This window comes from Halichoerus grypus, chromosome 2, assembly GCF_964656455.1.
Source record: "Halichoerus grypus chromosome 2, mHalGry1.hap1.1, whole genome shotgun sequence".
Lineage (NCBI taxonomy): Eukaryota > Metazoa > Chordata > Mammalia > Carnivora > Phocidae > Halichoerus > Halichoerus grypus.
Genome location: NC_135713.1, coordinates 185,211,576 through 185,226,728, shown reverse-complemented (window position 1 = coordinate 185,226,728; position 15,153 = coordinate 185,211,576). Strand labels below are relative to the sequence as shown.

The 15,153-nt window shown below is 50.2% G+C and overlaps 1 protein-coding gene and 1 non-coding gene across 2 annotated transcripts; both read right to left on the bottom strand.

Annotated features, from left to right (window-relative positions):
* Window positions 1-1,164: 1,164 nt before the first annotated feature.
* GIP (gastric inhibitory polypeptide) lies at window positions 1,165-5,007 on the bottom strand. Its single transcript, XM_036094532.2, has 5 exons — window positions 4,922-5,007; window positions 3,541-3,687; window positions 2,875-2,967; window positions 2,054-2,155; window positions 1,165-1,174 (listed from the first exon to the last, which is right to left on the bottom strand). The coding sequence occupies exons 1-5, from the start codon at window positions 5,005-5,007 to the stop codon at window positions 1,165-1,167; spliced, it is 438 nt and encodes a 145-aa protein (XP_035950425.1).
* Window positions 5,008-14,244: 9,237 nt separating this feature from the next.
* On the bottom strand, window positions 14,245-14,344 carry LOC118537670 (U6 spliceosomal RNA). Its single transcript, XR_004918239.1, has one exon. It is a non-coding gene; the product is annotated as a U6 spliceosomal RNA (small nuclear RNA).
* Window positions 14,345-15,153: the final 809 nt, after the last annotated feature.

The following is a 15,153-nucleotide window of genomic DNA, read 5'->3' as shown; positions in this document are numbered from 1 at the left end:
AAGGATACCAGGCATTGGGAGAAGGCAGTGGACTGAGGGGAGAGGGAGAGCTTTGAACACTAGAAGATAAAGGTGTTGACTTTTGGACAAACTGAGTTGGCCCCTTTCCCTTCACTCCCACTCCCACCACCCTAGGGTAAGCCTGGAATCCTGCAAGAGGATTCTCTTAGCTGGTCTTCCTTTTCCATTGTCATCCCTGTTCATCTCGGTATATAACCCTCACTCATGATGGTTTGGGAATGAAATAGCTCTTCAAACCTGCCCCCGCTCTAAGGATAAAATCCGAAAAGTTTTAACATGGCCTTTAAGACCCTTTCTCTGCCCGCCTGTCCAGCCTCTGTTTGTTCTAATCTCCCCATTGCTGGTTTCGCTTTGTAAGAATAACACTGAGGTAATATTCATTAAGGCTCTTCTCATCTTTTGGCCATCTTATCCTCGCCATCTCACTCAGCTTGGATGTCACTTTCTCCAAGAGGCCCTGAGACTCCCCACTCCATCTAGATGAGGCTGCTCTGTTCTTGTAGCTCTCTAGTCTTTCTTCACATGGCTTAGCATGTGACGTGATTCTTTTTTGGGGGGGGCGGGGGGAGCAGAGGGAGAGGGAGAGAATCTTAAGCAGGCTCCATGCCCAATGCAGAGCCAGAGGCAGGGCTCGATCTCATGACCCTGAGATCTTGACCTGAGCCGAAATCAAGATTTGGAGGCTTAACCGACTGAGCCATCCAGGCACCCCAGCATGTTACATGATTATTAATGTGTGTGTGTGTGTGTGTGTGTGTGTGTGTGTGTGTAAGTTAAGGTCTGTCTCCATCACGGGACTGTAAATTCCTCCGGGACAGGGACTGTGCCCATTTCCTTGACTGCTGTATTCCCAGTACTTAGCACAACCCCTGCCTGTGTTAACTTTCCATTAAGTGTTTGTAAATAGATGAATTACAGATGCAGGTAGGAGCTGTATCTCGTTTTCATTGGGTGGCATGCACACACAGACACACATACATTAACAGTGCTCAAGTAGACATTTGAGCAAGTTTTGACAATGGGCACAAGGATTTATTTCAGCTTAAACTTGACTGGTTTGGATTCTCTTGGGTACCCTGGAGTGGAGCTGAGTCCTGAGTGAGCGAAGGGCAGAGTCCAGGCCCGAGCTGGGTTTGGTCTGAGTCACTGAAATCTGGGGAGAGTGGAAAGAGGAGGGGAAGTGGTTGGAGAGGAGGGTCATTATCTACTCGGAGTCAGCAAAGTAAACTCATCCTGGCACCCAGCCATGGTTCAGCTGCTCCTACCTCCCAATTACCTTTTTAATTATAAGTAAGCAAAATAATTCTGAAAAGCACCCACCTCTCTATGGAGAATTTCTCATACTCTCCTCCATGGTTCTGGTCACGTTCCTCTTGCCCTTCCTGCCCTCTGCAGGAAGCCATCCCAGATCTGTTCCCTCCATCCCTCCCTAGCTCGCCAGCAGCGAAGTCTGAAAATGTGTTTTGGTTTCCAAGCCTTGGTGTCTGCATCTTGAATGAGTGTTCTGTCTCACCCTTTAGGTAGATGGACCCCTTCGTGGTATTTAGCCATCCCTTGTTTCTGGGACATAATAGATTAAAGGACTTTCTGGCTGGTGAGATGGACCAATGAGACCAATAATGGCTATGGCCGGGCAACATACCTCCAACTCCAGGGGCCATGGGACTAGGGTAGAGAGGGAGAGCTGAGACCAGGATGGGCAGCTTAGCTCAGGTGGGCAGGGGAGGTGAGCGCAGCCTCTCACCCGGATGAGGAGACCCAAGTGCAAGCAGTAATGACAACGGCCGACATTACTGAACCATTACTCCTCCCGGGTTGCTCTCCGCTCTTTCCTCGGATTATCTTATTTAAACCTGACAACAATCCCACAAAGTGGTCTGAATAAGCCTTGTTTTCATGAGAACACTGAGGTTCAGAGAGGCTTATTAGTTTGCTAGCACGTGCTGGGGTGCCGATCCGAACCCATGTCCGGCCCCAAAGCTCAAGCTTGTAAGCACTACACAAGACGCCCAAAGCCACCCGACAGCCCCACCTGAGCCTGCAGACTTCCATCTGATCCACCATCCAGGCCAGCAGCTCTCGAATCAGTAAATCCTTGAGCAAATCTTCATCACTGGGCTTCTTGGGTAGGGAGCTGCCAAGGAGAAAGCCTCAGGCAGGCTGTTTGAGCCTGGGCACCAGCCGGAGTGAGTAAATACAGGGCCTGGGACTCCACAGGGCAGCTGGGTTGGGGGGAGGGAGTCAACACAGCTGCCTCTCCTTATCTCAGCTTTCAGAGCTCCACCCTGATCTGTGGGCCAGGGGAACAGGGGCTCTTCAGCACAGGCAACGCTGAACAGAATTCAGGTGGGAGACACCCCACCCGTCCACCTCTGTGAGCATCCCCGAATGCATTCCCCAAACCCAGGAGATTACTTTGGGGACATTCACTCTTTAGAATGGTCCACAGATTCCTCAGCTTCCTCAGATAGGGGGTAACTGATGTCAAGGGACTGGCCTTCAAAGGGTCCCTGTTCCTCAAACAGCCTTCCTGAGGTCTGTCGGGGAGAAGTGGGGAAGCCAGTTCCTGAGGTCTCCCTGACGTCTCTTTCGCTGCCCCTCCTTGACTCTGATTCTGCAGACTAAAGTCATCAATCTTAGGGAGTCTGGTCCCAAACCCCTCCTAGGACCCCAGCCCCTATTCCTCCTCGGCTTCTCCCTTCAGCCTGGGCTGGCCTCCAGGAGTTTCTTGAAGACCCCTCTCTGAACTGGGAGTGGAGGGGGATGCTTATCTGGGGCCTTGCTCTGCTCTGGGGTCTGGGAGAGGGAACAATGAGGCCCTGCCCCCACCCCTTCCCTTGTGGGCTGACTCACCCCTGCTGCTCCCTCGCCTCCTCCTTCCTGTTAGATTGATGGGCCAGCTCCAGGGCCCCGGGGGCCTCCCTCTGGGTGATGTTGTGTTTCCAGCTGGTAAGGTAAAGACGCGGGAGTGGGTGGGGCTGGGGAGGCTCCAGATGTTCTCCAGCCCAAAGGCTCCGATCTTTCGGGACCTTAACCCAAGTTGCAGAGCAAACCTCTTTCTCCATTCAAACGCCCCACTGCTTGTCCTCAGCGGCCACTGTCCGGCTTTTCAGCATCTACCACCGTGCCGACCGAGCAGCCAGCACGAGGTAAGAGACTTGGCCGAGAGAAGGAAGAAGGACCAAGTCCGCAGTGGCCACCACTGCCAGCAGCATCTCAGCTCCCTCTGCCTTCGCCCCCAGCCCCGTGGGGCTCCTCTGGGAGCCCCTACCTCTTCCCTGATCCCTCTCCTTAGAAGAAAAGGAGTGGAAAATTGCCTTGCCCCCCCCCCCCCCCCCCACTGAGCAGTTGCCTGAGCCCTGGTCAGGACCACCGTGTCGCCCAGCTCACCATCGGTGCCTCAGTGAAAGGCACCATGTGGGGCTGGGAGGCGCCGGCCCGCGTGGCCCGCGTGGCATCCAGTGTGCCCGGAGGTACAGCCAGCCCCGGGCTCCGGAGGGAGTGTGTGCTTCGACTCACTCGTTCTTCTTCCCCTTCTGCGCCAGCAGCCAGTTCACAAAGTCTTGTTGGCGGATCTTGTCCATGGCGATACTGTAGTCACTGATGAAGGTCCCCTCAGCATACCTGGGGCCTCGAGGTCGGGAGCCACTGACCTTAGAGTGGCCTCTGAGGGGCAGGGAGAGGAGAGAGAGAGAAGCCAGGACAACGCAGGACGGGAAGGGGGTGAGGGGAAGCACAATGCAGGGGCAAATGATTGTCACCGACAGGAGGCCAGTGTCTGAGAAAAATGCCCTGGTTTCTTGGGAGTCCGTTTTTATGCAGACCCTCTCTTGTCTATGCATCAAGCCCCTGGGACTTTATCCTCAGCTTTAGAACCCACTTCCTGCATCCTCGGTGTGTGTGACTCTGGCCTCGGGGCAAAGAGGGATCAGGGGTCCCCCTCATCCCAAAGGACTGATCTCAGTTCCCTCCTTTGCTCCTCTTGCCTGGCCCACCCCGATTCAAGGCTTTGTTCCCAGTCGATAGGAACAAGAGTGAGCTCCTCCATAACGGCCCTCACTGTGTGGCAGGTCCTCTGTAAGCCCTTTACTACACAGACTCATTTGACCCTCATCACCCCTAAGAAGTAGACACTATTTCTATGCCCTTTTTGTGATTGAGGAAACCAAGGGGCAGAGAGATTCATCTAGCACATCTCTTAGGTGGCAGATCCAGGATTTAGCCTCAGGCGGTCCGGGCCCAGGTCTAAGTGCGCAACCTCTGATGTTGCCCCAACTCGCACCGGTCTGACGGCCATGCCTCCCATCTACAGGATGCAGTGGATGGACCACATGGCTAGTTCCTGCATCCGACAGGGCGCAGCTCTTTACTCAGACAAGTCTCTCGGTCCTCCAGAGCACAGAGCCCCCTGCTCCATGTGTTCATGACACTCTGCTCCCCCACCCCACCCCCGAAGTGCTCAGGACAGTTTGCAACTCGCCTAGGTGGTTCTTTGTTGCCCCCTGGGGCCCGTGTGTTCCACGAGGCATTTGTGGACCACTCAGCACTAATATATCTCCTGTGGCTGGCGTGCAGGGGGCCCTCTCCACAATTTGATCAAATGCACACATAAATGAATGGTTAAGGCTTTCCTTAGGAAGGGAGATACTGTCGTCTACTTCAGACACTTAACCACTGAGAAGTCCTTCCAGAGATCTAACCACAGTCTCTCCCCTGTGGCAACAGTAGCTCGTAATAAATACTCTCGGGTTCTGTCCTCACTCTGCACACAGATGCTGGCCGGTTTTCCCCTCCGGCTTCTTTCCTCTTGGCCTGGGATTCCTCCCTTTCCCACCTCTCCCCCGGAGAACCAGAACCGGGTCATCCTCCCTTGTGCCCAACCCCTCCCCTGCAGCCCTACCTGGAGTGACCCTCCGCCTTCTCTCCCAGCACCACTGCCAGGAGCAGGGACCCCAGCAGGAGACCGAAGATCTTCACGGCCACCATCTTCCAAAGGTGATTTCCTGAGCAAAGAGAGAAAAGGGACCGGGCTGAGGGAAGCACCGTGCTCAGGGATAGTCAGCATGGCCAGCCATGTCCCGCTGATGCCCCAGAGCATGTGTGGGTTCTGCAAGCTGGGGGCACTGAGCTCTGGATGAGGGCAGCAGGGGAAAGGTCCAGGCAGGAGAAAGCAGCCAAGACCCGTGGGCCTGACAGCCCCCTTCCCGGCTCCGGTGGCCGGACCTCACCGGCATGTGGTTTGGTGAGTCTCCCCTTGGAGCCTCCAGAATCCATAGCAGCCCGCCTTCCGGCTGTCGGATTGGAGGTCACCTAAACCATCACAGCCCTCTTGCCCCAAGTGAAAGCCACAAGTAGGACCATTCCATCCTCTCCTTCTCGGGCTTCACTCTCTCTACTCAGGGAAGCTCTTTCCAGGGTGCCCCTGCAGGAAGACGGGGTCCGGCAGCCCAAACATGGCTAGGTCTAGCTTTGGTTTTCAGGGCTTGGGAGGAAGGTTCCTCACTGCTCTTCACCCTACTGAAGACCCCCTGGGCCTTCAGACCTTGTTTGTCCTCCTGCCTTTGTCACCTGGGTGTTACAGGAATGCTGAGAGCTGCTTTCTTATTTCTCACGTAGATTGCCTCTCCAGTATCCCCTCCATCCATCCTCTGTCCAGGCCGCTCTCTTACCTGGCTTCCTTCCTGGCTCTTCCAGAAGGACAGGGCAGGGGTTTCTTCCTCCTACCTTCTGGTCCTTTGGAGCCTGTCTCAAGAAAGTCTGCTGTAGCTCCTTTATACCCAGGCATCACAGACCTGCTGATTAGCCTAAAAGCGCCTTATCTCAAGAAATTAGGTCCACAGCTCCCGCCACATTAAGTCCATTTTACGCGTAATAAAGTTGCCCTTTCCACCTGAACTGTGCTAATCGATGATTAACATTTGGGTATCTCCAGTTGCCCGGGGGGTAGGCCACTTTAAGTGTCCCCTTTCTTCCCCCCCCTCCTCCCATCTGAGCATGGGGCCCCGTATTCTTCTAGCCCTACTTCCTTTACAGGTGTCCTCAGTTAGAAAGGGTGCCTTAGGTTGGGTGGCACTAGCTGGGGTAGGACCGCTCCCACAGGCAAGAGGCTGCCCCTGGGTCCGAGAGGGTGGGGCACAGTCGTTGGAAACCCAGCTCTGGATATTGGCCCACAGCTTTGGCAGTGCGGCAATGTCCCCATTGTGAAATCTGGGGGGGTATCCCAGCCGGCTGGGGAGAGGGCTGGAGAGTGAGAGGGTTGAGGGACCATGAAGGATGGGGCTTTCCTGGGGTAGCTGGGAACTGAGAACTTGCAGTCAAGCTGCCTTTCTGCATAGGGGCAGGATAGAGTGGGGGAAAGAAGTACTTACCCCTTGGGAACTTGAAGGAAGGTGGGCAGCCACAATTCTATCTGTAAAGGTTTATGACACCCAATGTGGACTTGTCTGTGCCAACAGACTGGGGGCTCTCCAGCGTGGGGGCTTTGTCTCCCGGATCAGACTGGGGGCTCTCTGAGATCAGGAGTGTGAACCACGGGGGCTATCATTCCCCATCCTACGGAAGCTTCTGGAGGCTAAGGGCCATGTCTGCCCCTTAGACTGGAGACTCCTCAAAGTACTGCGTCTGCCTTTCTCCAAGCGCTTAGTACATGTGTCTGTCCTCAGGGCTCAGTCTAGAAGGGACAGGGCGGAAGCTGCATTTTGGGCTGATCCCCAAGGCCGCCTTCCCAGGCTCTTCCTTCTCCACTCACCAGAGTGCTCTGAACCAGCAACAACCAAGCTCATGCTCTGCTTATTAGCTCCAGGGTCTAATAAAGGCCACTTTCCAGGTAAACTCTGGGGCCAGGAAGCAGCTCCAGCATGAAATTAAGTGCTTGTGTGGGATGAGAGGTCGCTGGACCGGGGGGGGGCAATTCACCTCTGCTTCCTAGAAACCTCGCTCACCTACCACCCATTTTTTACCGTCTAGAAAAACTTCTCTCCGGGCAAGCTCTCCGAATTCCATCTCCTGGCTATCCACAGGCAGTGATTAGGCGTCATTTCAGATTTGGCCTCCAAACGGGATGTGGGGGTGTTTGTGATCCTGCTTCCTGTTGAGCGACAGTTAATGGGCTCAGAAGTGTTTGTGTCAAGACCTGGGCACCCCTGCCTGGAGGCACAAGGTTATCCAAGAACGGTGTACATCATTCCCTGGAAACCCTAGGTCTGATGCCAAACCAGAGTCAAGAAGGTTCTGGAATGGGTCCCTGCAGCTCTGAGTGCCTGCCTGGTGCTCTGGGGATTTGTTTTGGGGGCAGGCTGCTCTGAAGGCCAGTTTTGTTGCTTCAAATTCTCAGCCCACCCCCTCTTGGAGCGGACCTCTCGGCAGCCCCCCAACCTGTTTCCCTTTGATCTTTGGCTCTCAGGCCCTGCGGTGGACACACCAAGGAGAATGTAGCCTGGGCCCTGGGAGAGGAAGGAATGTGGGGAGGGTCAGGGGAGGAGATCAGAGAAAATGCCAGATGCTCAGGGGAGCCCACAGCCCCCACCCCCAGAGCATCTCAGGAGGCTGGGGAATGGAAAAGACGGCCTTCTGAAGTTTCTAGGGATCGGAAGGGCCTGCTGGACTTGATAAAAATAGTTCAGTAAATCTACTGGCAACTCCACCAGCAACTCCTATCTGCGCCATGAGAAGTGCCCTAGTGTGAGGGGTGGGGACAGGGAGGGGGCTCTGGCAGACCCTCAGTCCACTGGGGCGAATTTCCAGGATGTGAGGGGTCAGAGAGGTCACAGGGGATGGGAAAGCAAGAGGAAGCCCGGATACAAAGGCCAGTGGCCCAGACAGGTGGAGAGAGTGGGGGTGCACGAGGGGCGTCTAGGACACATGGAAGCCAGGCAATCAGCCCAGGAAGGGACCATGGCAGTATTGTTGCCCGAGAACCCCGGGGTCCTGCTTCCCAGACCCTCCCGACTTCTGACCGGGGCTCCAGGATGAGAACTGGCACAGCAGAAGAGCCTGTGGGGCTTGAGGACTCTGCCAGCTCCCGGCGGTGACTCCCACCCCTGCCACAGCCCGAGGGCCACCGCAGACATTCCAGGCCCAGCCGCATCACCAGGCCAGGGTGACTCAGACGGCCGGCTGCAGCCGGGGGGACTCTGCTTCGGAGGTTCACTTGGTCTTCAAGCTCCCTGGCTGACTCAGAAGACAGACATCCCTCTCTGAGCTCTCCTACACCAGGTGGCAGATTTATACTCTTCTCCTGCAGAGGAGACAGAGGGACAAACTTTGCTGAGTCATCGGGTCTATGCTGGATTCCTAGAAGGGTCACCTCCAGCTTTCCTCCCCAGTCATGTCGCAAACCCAGTCGTGGTCCCAAACATTTTTGCCCACATCAGCCCCAATACCCCTCAGACCAAGATACTGTTCAGAGGGATCTTTAAGAAAGAATATACTTAGTAAGATTATACTAACTTTGTACGGTGACAGATGGTAACTACATTTATGGTGGTGAGCATTTTGCAACGTATATAATTGTCGAATCACTATGCGACTTACCCCCAACGAATATAATATGTCAACTACACTTCAATTAAAATAAAGAAATAAAACTCTCCACTAAAAACAGGGAAGAGCGGTGCCTGGGTGGCTCAGTCGTTGGGTGTCTGCCTTCGGCTCAGGTCATGATCCCAGGTTCCTGGGATCGAGCCCCGCATCAGGCTCCCTGCTCCACGGGGAAGCCTGCTTCTGCCTCTCCCACTCCCCCTGCTTGTGTTCCCTCTCTCGCTGTGTCTCTCTCTGTCAAATAAATAAATAAAATCTTTAAAAAAAAATAAAAAATAAAAATAAATAAAAATAAAAACAGGGAAGATACTACCTACAACCTCTCTTGGCCATCTGCTATAAGGAATCAGTTTGGAAGTCCCCTCTCAGTTCTAACCCCAATCCCTCTTGCTGTTTTCAAAGTCCATATTTTGTCCGCTTTTGTTCATCAAGAAAAGAGCTCAGCCCTTAGTAGCTGCGACCTAGTCCATGGGAAGAGAACTGTGGGCAGTGTTAGAACTGGGAGGGGTGGCCACATGGCTCTCACTTCCAGAGAGGGCAAGAGCTAGTGGTGTATTTAGGGTGAAAGGCCAAAGGGCCGGGAGTCCCAGAGAAAGTAGCGTTCCTGACCCCTTATCTGTCCTGTGGGAGAACCTCCTAGGGGAGGGGGGGTGGGGTGAGAAGAGAGGGTTTCCCCTTCCTTTTCCCTGAACGGGGACAGCTTCCCCAGTGAGGCCCCCCACCACACACCCATTCCTGTGATGGGTATGGGGAGGACCTTCTGCAACCTCAGCAACCACACCCTTCTTTAAGGAGACTAGGCAGTAGCCCGTGGGGTGGAGGGGCAGGTGTTCAAGCCCCAGCTCCACCCGCCAGCCACTGCCAGGTGAGGTTTGGATTTGGGCAAAGCCCTTATCCACTCTGAGCTTTGAGTTTGCCCATCTCTGAATTGGAGATAAGAAAACAGAATCTGGGGGCATCTGGCTGGCTCATGCGATGCTTGATCTCAGGGTGGTGAGTTCAAGCCCCACGTTGGGTATGGAGCCTACTTAAAAAACAAACAAACAAACAACCTCCCCCTCCCTCCCCAAAAGAAAACCAGAATCAGTCCTCCCTACCTCATAGGTAAGTGTGACATTAATGTCTTGTTAACTTGAAGGCATCCTACCAGTGTTGGTGGGTGGTATTCTCTACAATGATCTCCACCTCACTCTATGGTGAGCATTTGGTAAGATGAAAAAACAAAGCCAGGCTAGGATGCCTGGGTGGCTCAGTCGGTTAAGCGTCTGCCTTAGGCTCAGGTCATGATCTCGGGGTCCTGGGGCCGAGCCCCGCAGGCCAGCTACCTGCTCAGCGGGGAGTCTGCTTCTCCCTTGCCCTTCCCTCTCCCCCTACTCATGCTCACGCGCGCTCTCTCTCTCTCTCTTTAAAAAAAAAAAAAAAACCCAGGCTGACTCTGCCCCTCACCTGGTACAGGGAAGGCTTGTGAAATTCCCTGTTAGGGGTGAGGGCTGTGCAGACAGACCCGCTGATGTTACTAGCGGGGTGGGTGATTTAGAGCAACCTGCTCTTTCTGTGCTGCGGTTCCCATTTCTGTAAAATGGGAGTGTAAAGTTCCTACATCAAAGAATTGATTTGGGGGGGCACCTGGGTGGCTCAGTCAGTTAATCACCTGCCTTTGGCTCAGGTCATGATCTCAGGGTCCTGGGACTGAGCCCTGAGTCAGGCTCCCTGCTCAGCGGGGACTCTGCTTCTCCCTCTCCCTCTTACCCTCCCCCTATTCATGCTCATGACCTCCCTCTCAATCTCTCTCTCTCTCTGTCTCAGATAATGAGAGACAGAATTGGTTTGGGAAACAAGTACACTGAGCAGATACATTGTGTTACACTGTATCTTGATACATTAGTGATCTTTCGCTGGGTAACAAATCACTCCAAACTTTAGCAGTGTAAAGCAACAGAGCATTCACTCTCTCACACAGTTTCTGAGGACTGGGAATCTGGCAGTGGCTTAGCTGGATGCTTCTAGCTCAGGGTCTTCATGAAGCTGAAGTCAGCTGTTGGCGGAGTTGCAATCTCAGAAGCCTGGGGCTGTAGCTCACCTTCCAACCTTGTTCCCACGACTGTAGGCTGAAGGCTTCAGTTCCTCACCATGTGGACCTCTCCACGCTTCTTCCCTCGGAGCAAAGTCATGCACCTAAGATGAAAGTCTAAGTGAAATTCAGAAATGACATACCATCCCTTCAGCTTTATGCTATTGGTCACATAGACCAACCCTGGTATGATGTGGGAGGGACTGCACAAGGCTGTGAATACCAGGAGGTAGGGATCATTGGGGGCCACCTTAGAGGTTGGCTACCATATACATAATCTGCCCTAAAAAATATTGACCATTATTGTTATTATTACAGAAGGTGCTAGATTCATGAGACATTTCTGTTCATCGCCATGAACTCATTTAGTATCTACTTATATTTATCTCAGTCCCCTTCTCTCTGCAAGAGTGAGAATTGAGATGATTTTATATACAGAAGACAGATAAAGCAAGAAACTTCTCTAATATTCCACAAAGACCAGCAGAGTACAGATATCAAAATGAGTTGTATTCTAAGACAGTCCTTGCTAGTTAGGCAGAAAATACTGCATGGGACATACTTATACTAAAAAAATGTTTTTAGGGGCACCTGGGTGGCTCAATCAGTTAAGCATCTGACTCAAGTCATGGGCTGGAGGTACTGGGTGGGACCCAGCCCCCGCTCTCCTGTTGTCAGACTCTGCACTCAGTGGAGTCTGCTTTTCCCCCTCTCTTGCCCCTCCTCTGGTCGTTCTCTCTCTCTCTCTCTCATAAATAAAATCTTTTTTTTTAAAAAAGTTTTTAACTTGTTGTTTATCTGAAATTCAAATTTAACTGCACATCTTGTACTGTTATTTGCCATCTCTGGCATCCTGGCCTGGAAAGCTTTTTAAAATCCCCATGGCTTGGGGTGCCTGGCTGGCTCAGTCAGTAGAGCATGCGACTCTTGATCTCAGGGTTGTGAGTTTGAGCCCCACATTGGGTGTGGTGCCTACTTAAAAATAAAATAAAATAAAATAAAATCGCAGTGCCTCAGCGCCATCCCCAGAGATTCTGATGTCATTAGCCTGGAGATTTTTTAAAGCTTTAATTTTATTTTTTTATTTTTTTATTTTTTATTTTTTTTTTATGTTTTATTTATTTATTTGTCAGAGAGAGAGCACAAGCAGAGAGAGCTGCAGGCAGAGGCAGAGGGAGAAGCAGGCTCCCTGCTGAGCAGGGAGCCCGATGCAGGGCTCGATCCCAGGACCCTGGGATCATGACCTGAGCCGAAGGCAGACGTAAAGCTTTCATTTTAAGATAATTTAAAACTTACAGGGAACTTGCAAAAGTAATACAGATACACCAATTACCCACAGATACACCGATTTTTAGCATTTTGCCACTTTGTTCTATCATTCCATTATCTTATAAACATATGAAAGTCAATTATATACATTATGTTCCTTTACCACTTCATATTTTCATGTATATTTCCTTTTGTCTATGTGTGTGTGTGTGTGTGTGTGTGCATGTGTGTGTGTGTGCAGAAAGGTGATTTTATTAAAGCACGGGGACAGGACCAATGGGCAGAAAGAGCTGCTGCCCCATGTGTATTTCCTAAGAACAGGGAGATTCACACACATAACCACAATAAGTACAATGATGAAATTCAAGAAGTTTAACATTGATATAAAGCATATAGTCCATATTACAAGTTTTTCAATTGTCCCAATGATGTCTTTTGGGGTATTTCCCCTTCTTTATCAGATTCAGTCCAGGATCACATATTGCATTTGTCATGTCTCTTATTTTCCTTTAACGGTTTCTCTCTCAGCCTTTCTTTGTCTTTCATGATACTGACTTAAAAGAATAAAAGACTTTGTTTATTTATTTGAGAGAGAGAGAGCATGAGCAGAGGGGCAGGGAGAGGCAGAGGGAGAAGGAGAAGCAGACTTCCCACTGAATAGGGAGCCCAATGCAGGGCTCGATCCCAAGACCCTGAGATCATGACCTGAGTCGAAGGCAGATGCTTAGCTGACTGAGCCACCCAGGGGCCCCTACATTGACATTTTTGAGGGTACAGGCCAGTTATGTTATCGAATGTTTCTTAGTTTGGCTTTGTCTGCTCTTTCTTCCCTATTAAATTCAGGTTATGCCTGGTGGCCAGAATACCATATAAAAATTAGTGTGTCCTTTTCAAGGTATTGCACATGGAGGCACAAGATGTCTACCTGCCCATGACTGATGATAATTTTGACCACCCAAAGTTTTGTTGGATTTTTCCACTGTATAGTTACTATTTTTCTCCTTATAATTAATAAGCAATTGACAGGGAGACACTTTAAGACAATGTAAATACCCCTTTCCTCATCAGACTTCCCCATCCTCAGATTTATTTAATAACTATTGATCCTTTTTTTTTTTTTAAGATTTTGTTTACTTATTTGAGAGACAGAGAGAGAGAGAGAGAGAGCATGCGCAGGGGAGTAGGGGGAGAGGCAGAGGGAGAGGGAGAAGCAGACTCCCGGCAGAGCAGGGAGGCCGACGCGGGGCTGAATCCCAGGACCCCGATATCACGACCTGAGCCGAAGGCAGACACTTAACTGACTGAGCCACCCAGGCTCCTCACGACCATTGATTCTTGCTTGAAGAAATGAACCCATCTTCACTACGATGATGGAAAATGGTTATTTTCCAATTCACCACTCCCTCCACAGTATAGAGGTTTTTAAAAACAGCATTATCAAGGTATAACGGACACATCATTAACTGCACATATTTAATGTAAAGTGTATAATTGATGTTTTAACATATGTCTTCCCCCATCAAACCATCATTACAATCAAAGTAGTGAATATTGGGACACCTGACTAGCTCAGCAGGTAGAGCAGGCAACTCTTGATCGTGGGGTGGTGAGTTCGAGCCCCATGTTGGGCATAGAGTTTACTTAAAAAAAATTAGGGCACCTGGGTTATGCAGTCATTGAGCGACCGAGTCTTGATCTCTGCTCAGGTCTTGATCTTAGGGTTGTGATTTCAAGCTCTGTGCCTACTTAAAAAAAAAAAAAAATTAAAAAATAAAGTAGTGAACATATCTACCATCCCCCGAAATTTCCTTGAGCCCTTTCTCTCCTGCTCACCTCTTCCAACCGCTGACCTGCTTTCTGTTACTATAGATTAGTTTGTATTTTCTAAACTTTTATACAAATGGAATCATACAGTATGTATTCTTTTTTGTCTGGTTTCTTTCATTCAGCATACTGATTTTGAGATTCAGTTGTAGCATGAGCAATAGTCTTTTTTTATTGCTGAGAAAGATTCTTCTATCATATGAATATATTACAGTTTGCTTATCAATTTACCTGTTGATGAACATTTAGGTTGTTTCAAGTTTTTGCTATTACAAATAAAGCTGCTGTGAACATTTGTGGACAAGTTGTTTTATGGACATATGCTTTCCTTTTTCTTGAGTAAATACTGAGGATTGGGATATGTTTAACTTCTTAAGAAACTGCCAAACTGTTTTCTTTTCTTTTTTTTCCCAGGGGCTCAATAAAAACTTTTAATTATACTTCAGAGATTTTGTACAATGCGACAGTGGACGTCCACTGTTAATGTTCACAAGTCCACATTATCAGTCATCAACTGCATCAAAAATGTGGAACGCTTCACGAATTTGTGTGTCACCCTCACGCAGGAGCCATGCTAATCTCTTGTATCATTCCAATTTTTTAAAAAGATTTTATTTATTTATTTATTTGACAGAGAGAGACACAGCAAGAGAGGGAACACAAGCAGGGGGAGTGGGAGAGGGAGAAGCAGGCTCCTGGCTGAGCAGGGAGCCCGATGCGGGGCTCGATCCCAGGACCCTGGGATCATGACCTGAGCTGAAGGCAGACGCTTAACGACTGAGCCACCCAGGCGCCCCATATCATTCCAATTTTAATATACGCACAGCTGCAGTGAGCATTGCCAAACCGTTTTCTGAAGTTGGTTGTAACATTTGACGTGTGAAATGTTTGTTCACATTTTTCACCCATTTTGGGGGTAGAGGGTTGTTTGTGTTCTTGATACTGAATTTTAAGAGTTCTTTACATATTTTGGATACAAGTCCTTTATGAGATGCCTGATTTACAAAATATTTTTCTCCCAGTCTGTGGCTCGTCTTTTCTTTTCTTTCTTTTTTTTTTTTTAAAGATTTTATTTATTTATTTGAGAGAGAGAGAATGAGAGAGAGAGAACACATGAGAGGGGATAGGGTCAGAGGACGAAGCAGACTCCCTGCCGAGCAGGGAGCCCGATGCGGGACTCGATCCAGGGACTCCAGGATCATGACCTGAGCCGAAGGCAGTCGCTTAACCAACTGAGCCACCCAGGCGCCCCGTGTGGCTTGTCTTTTCATTCTCTTAATGGTTACCTTCTAGAGGCAAGAAGGTTTTTTTTTTTTTTTTTTCCTTTTTGAAATTTTGATAAAGTCCTATTAATCAATTTGGCTTTTTGAATTTTGCTTTTGGTGGCATATGTTAAGATATCTTTGCCTAACTCAAGGTCACAAAGGTTT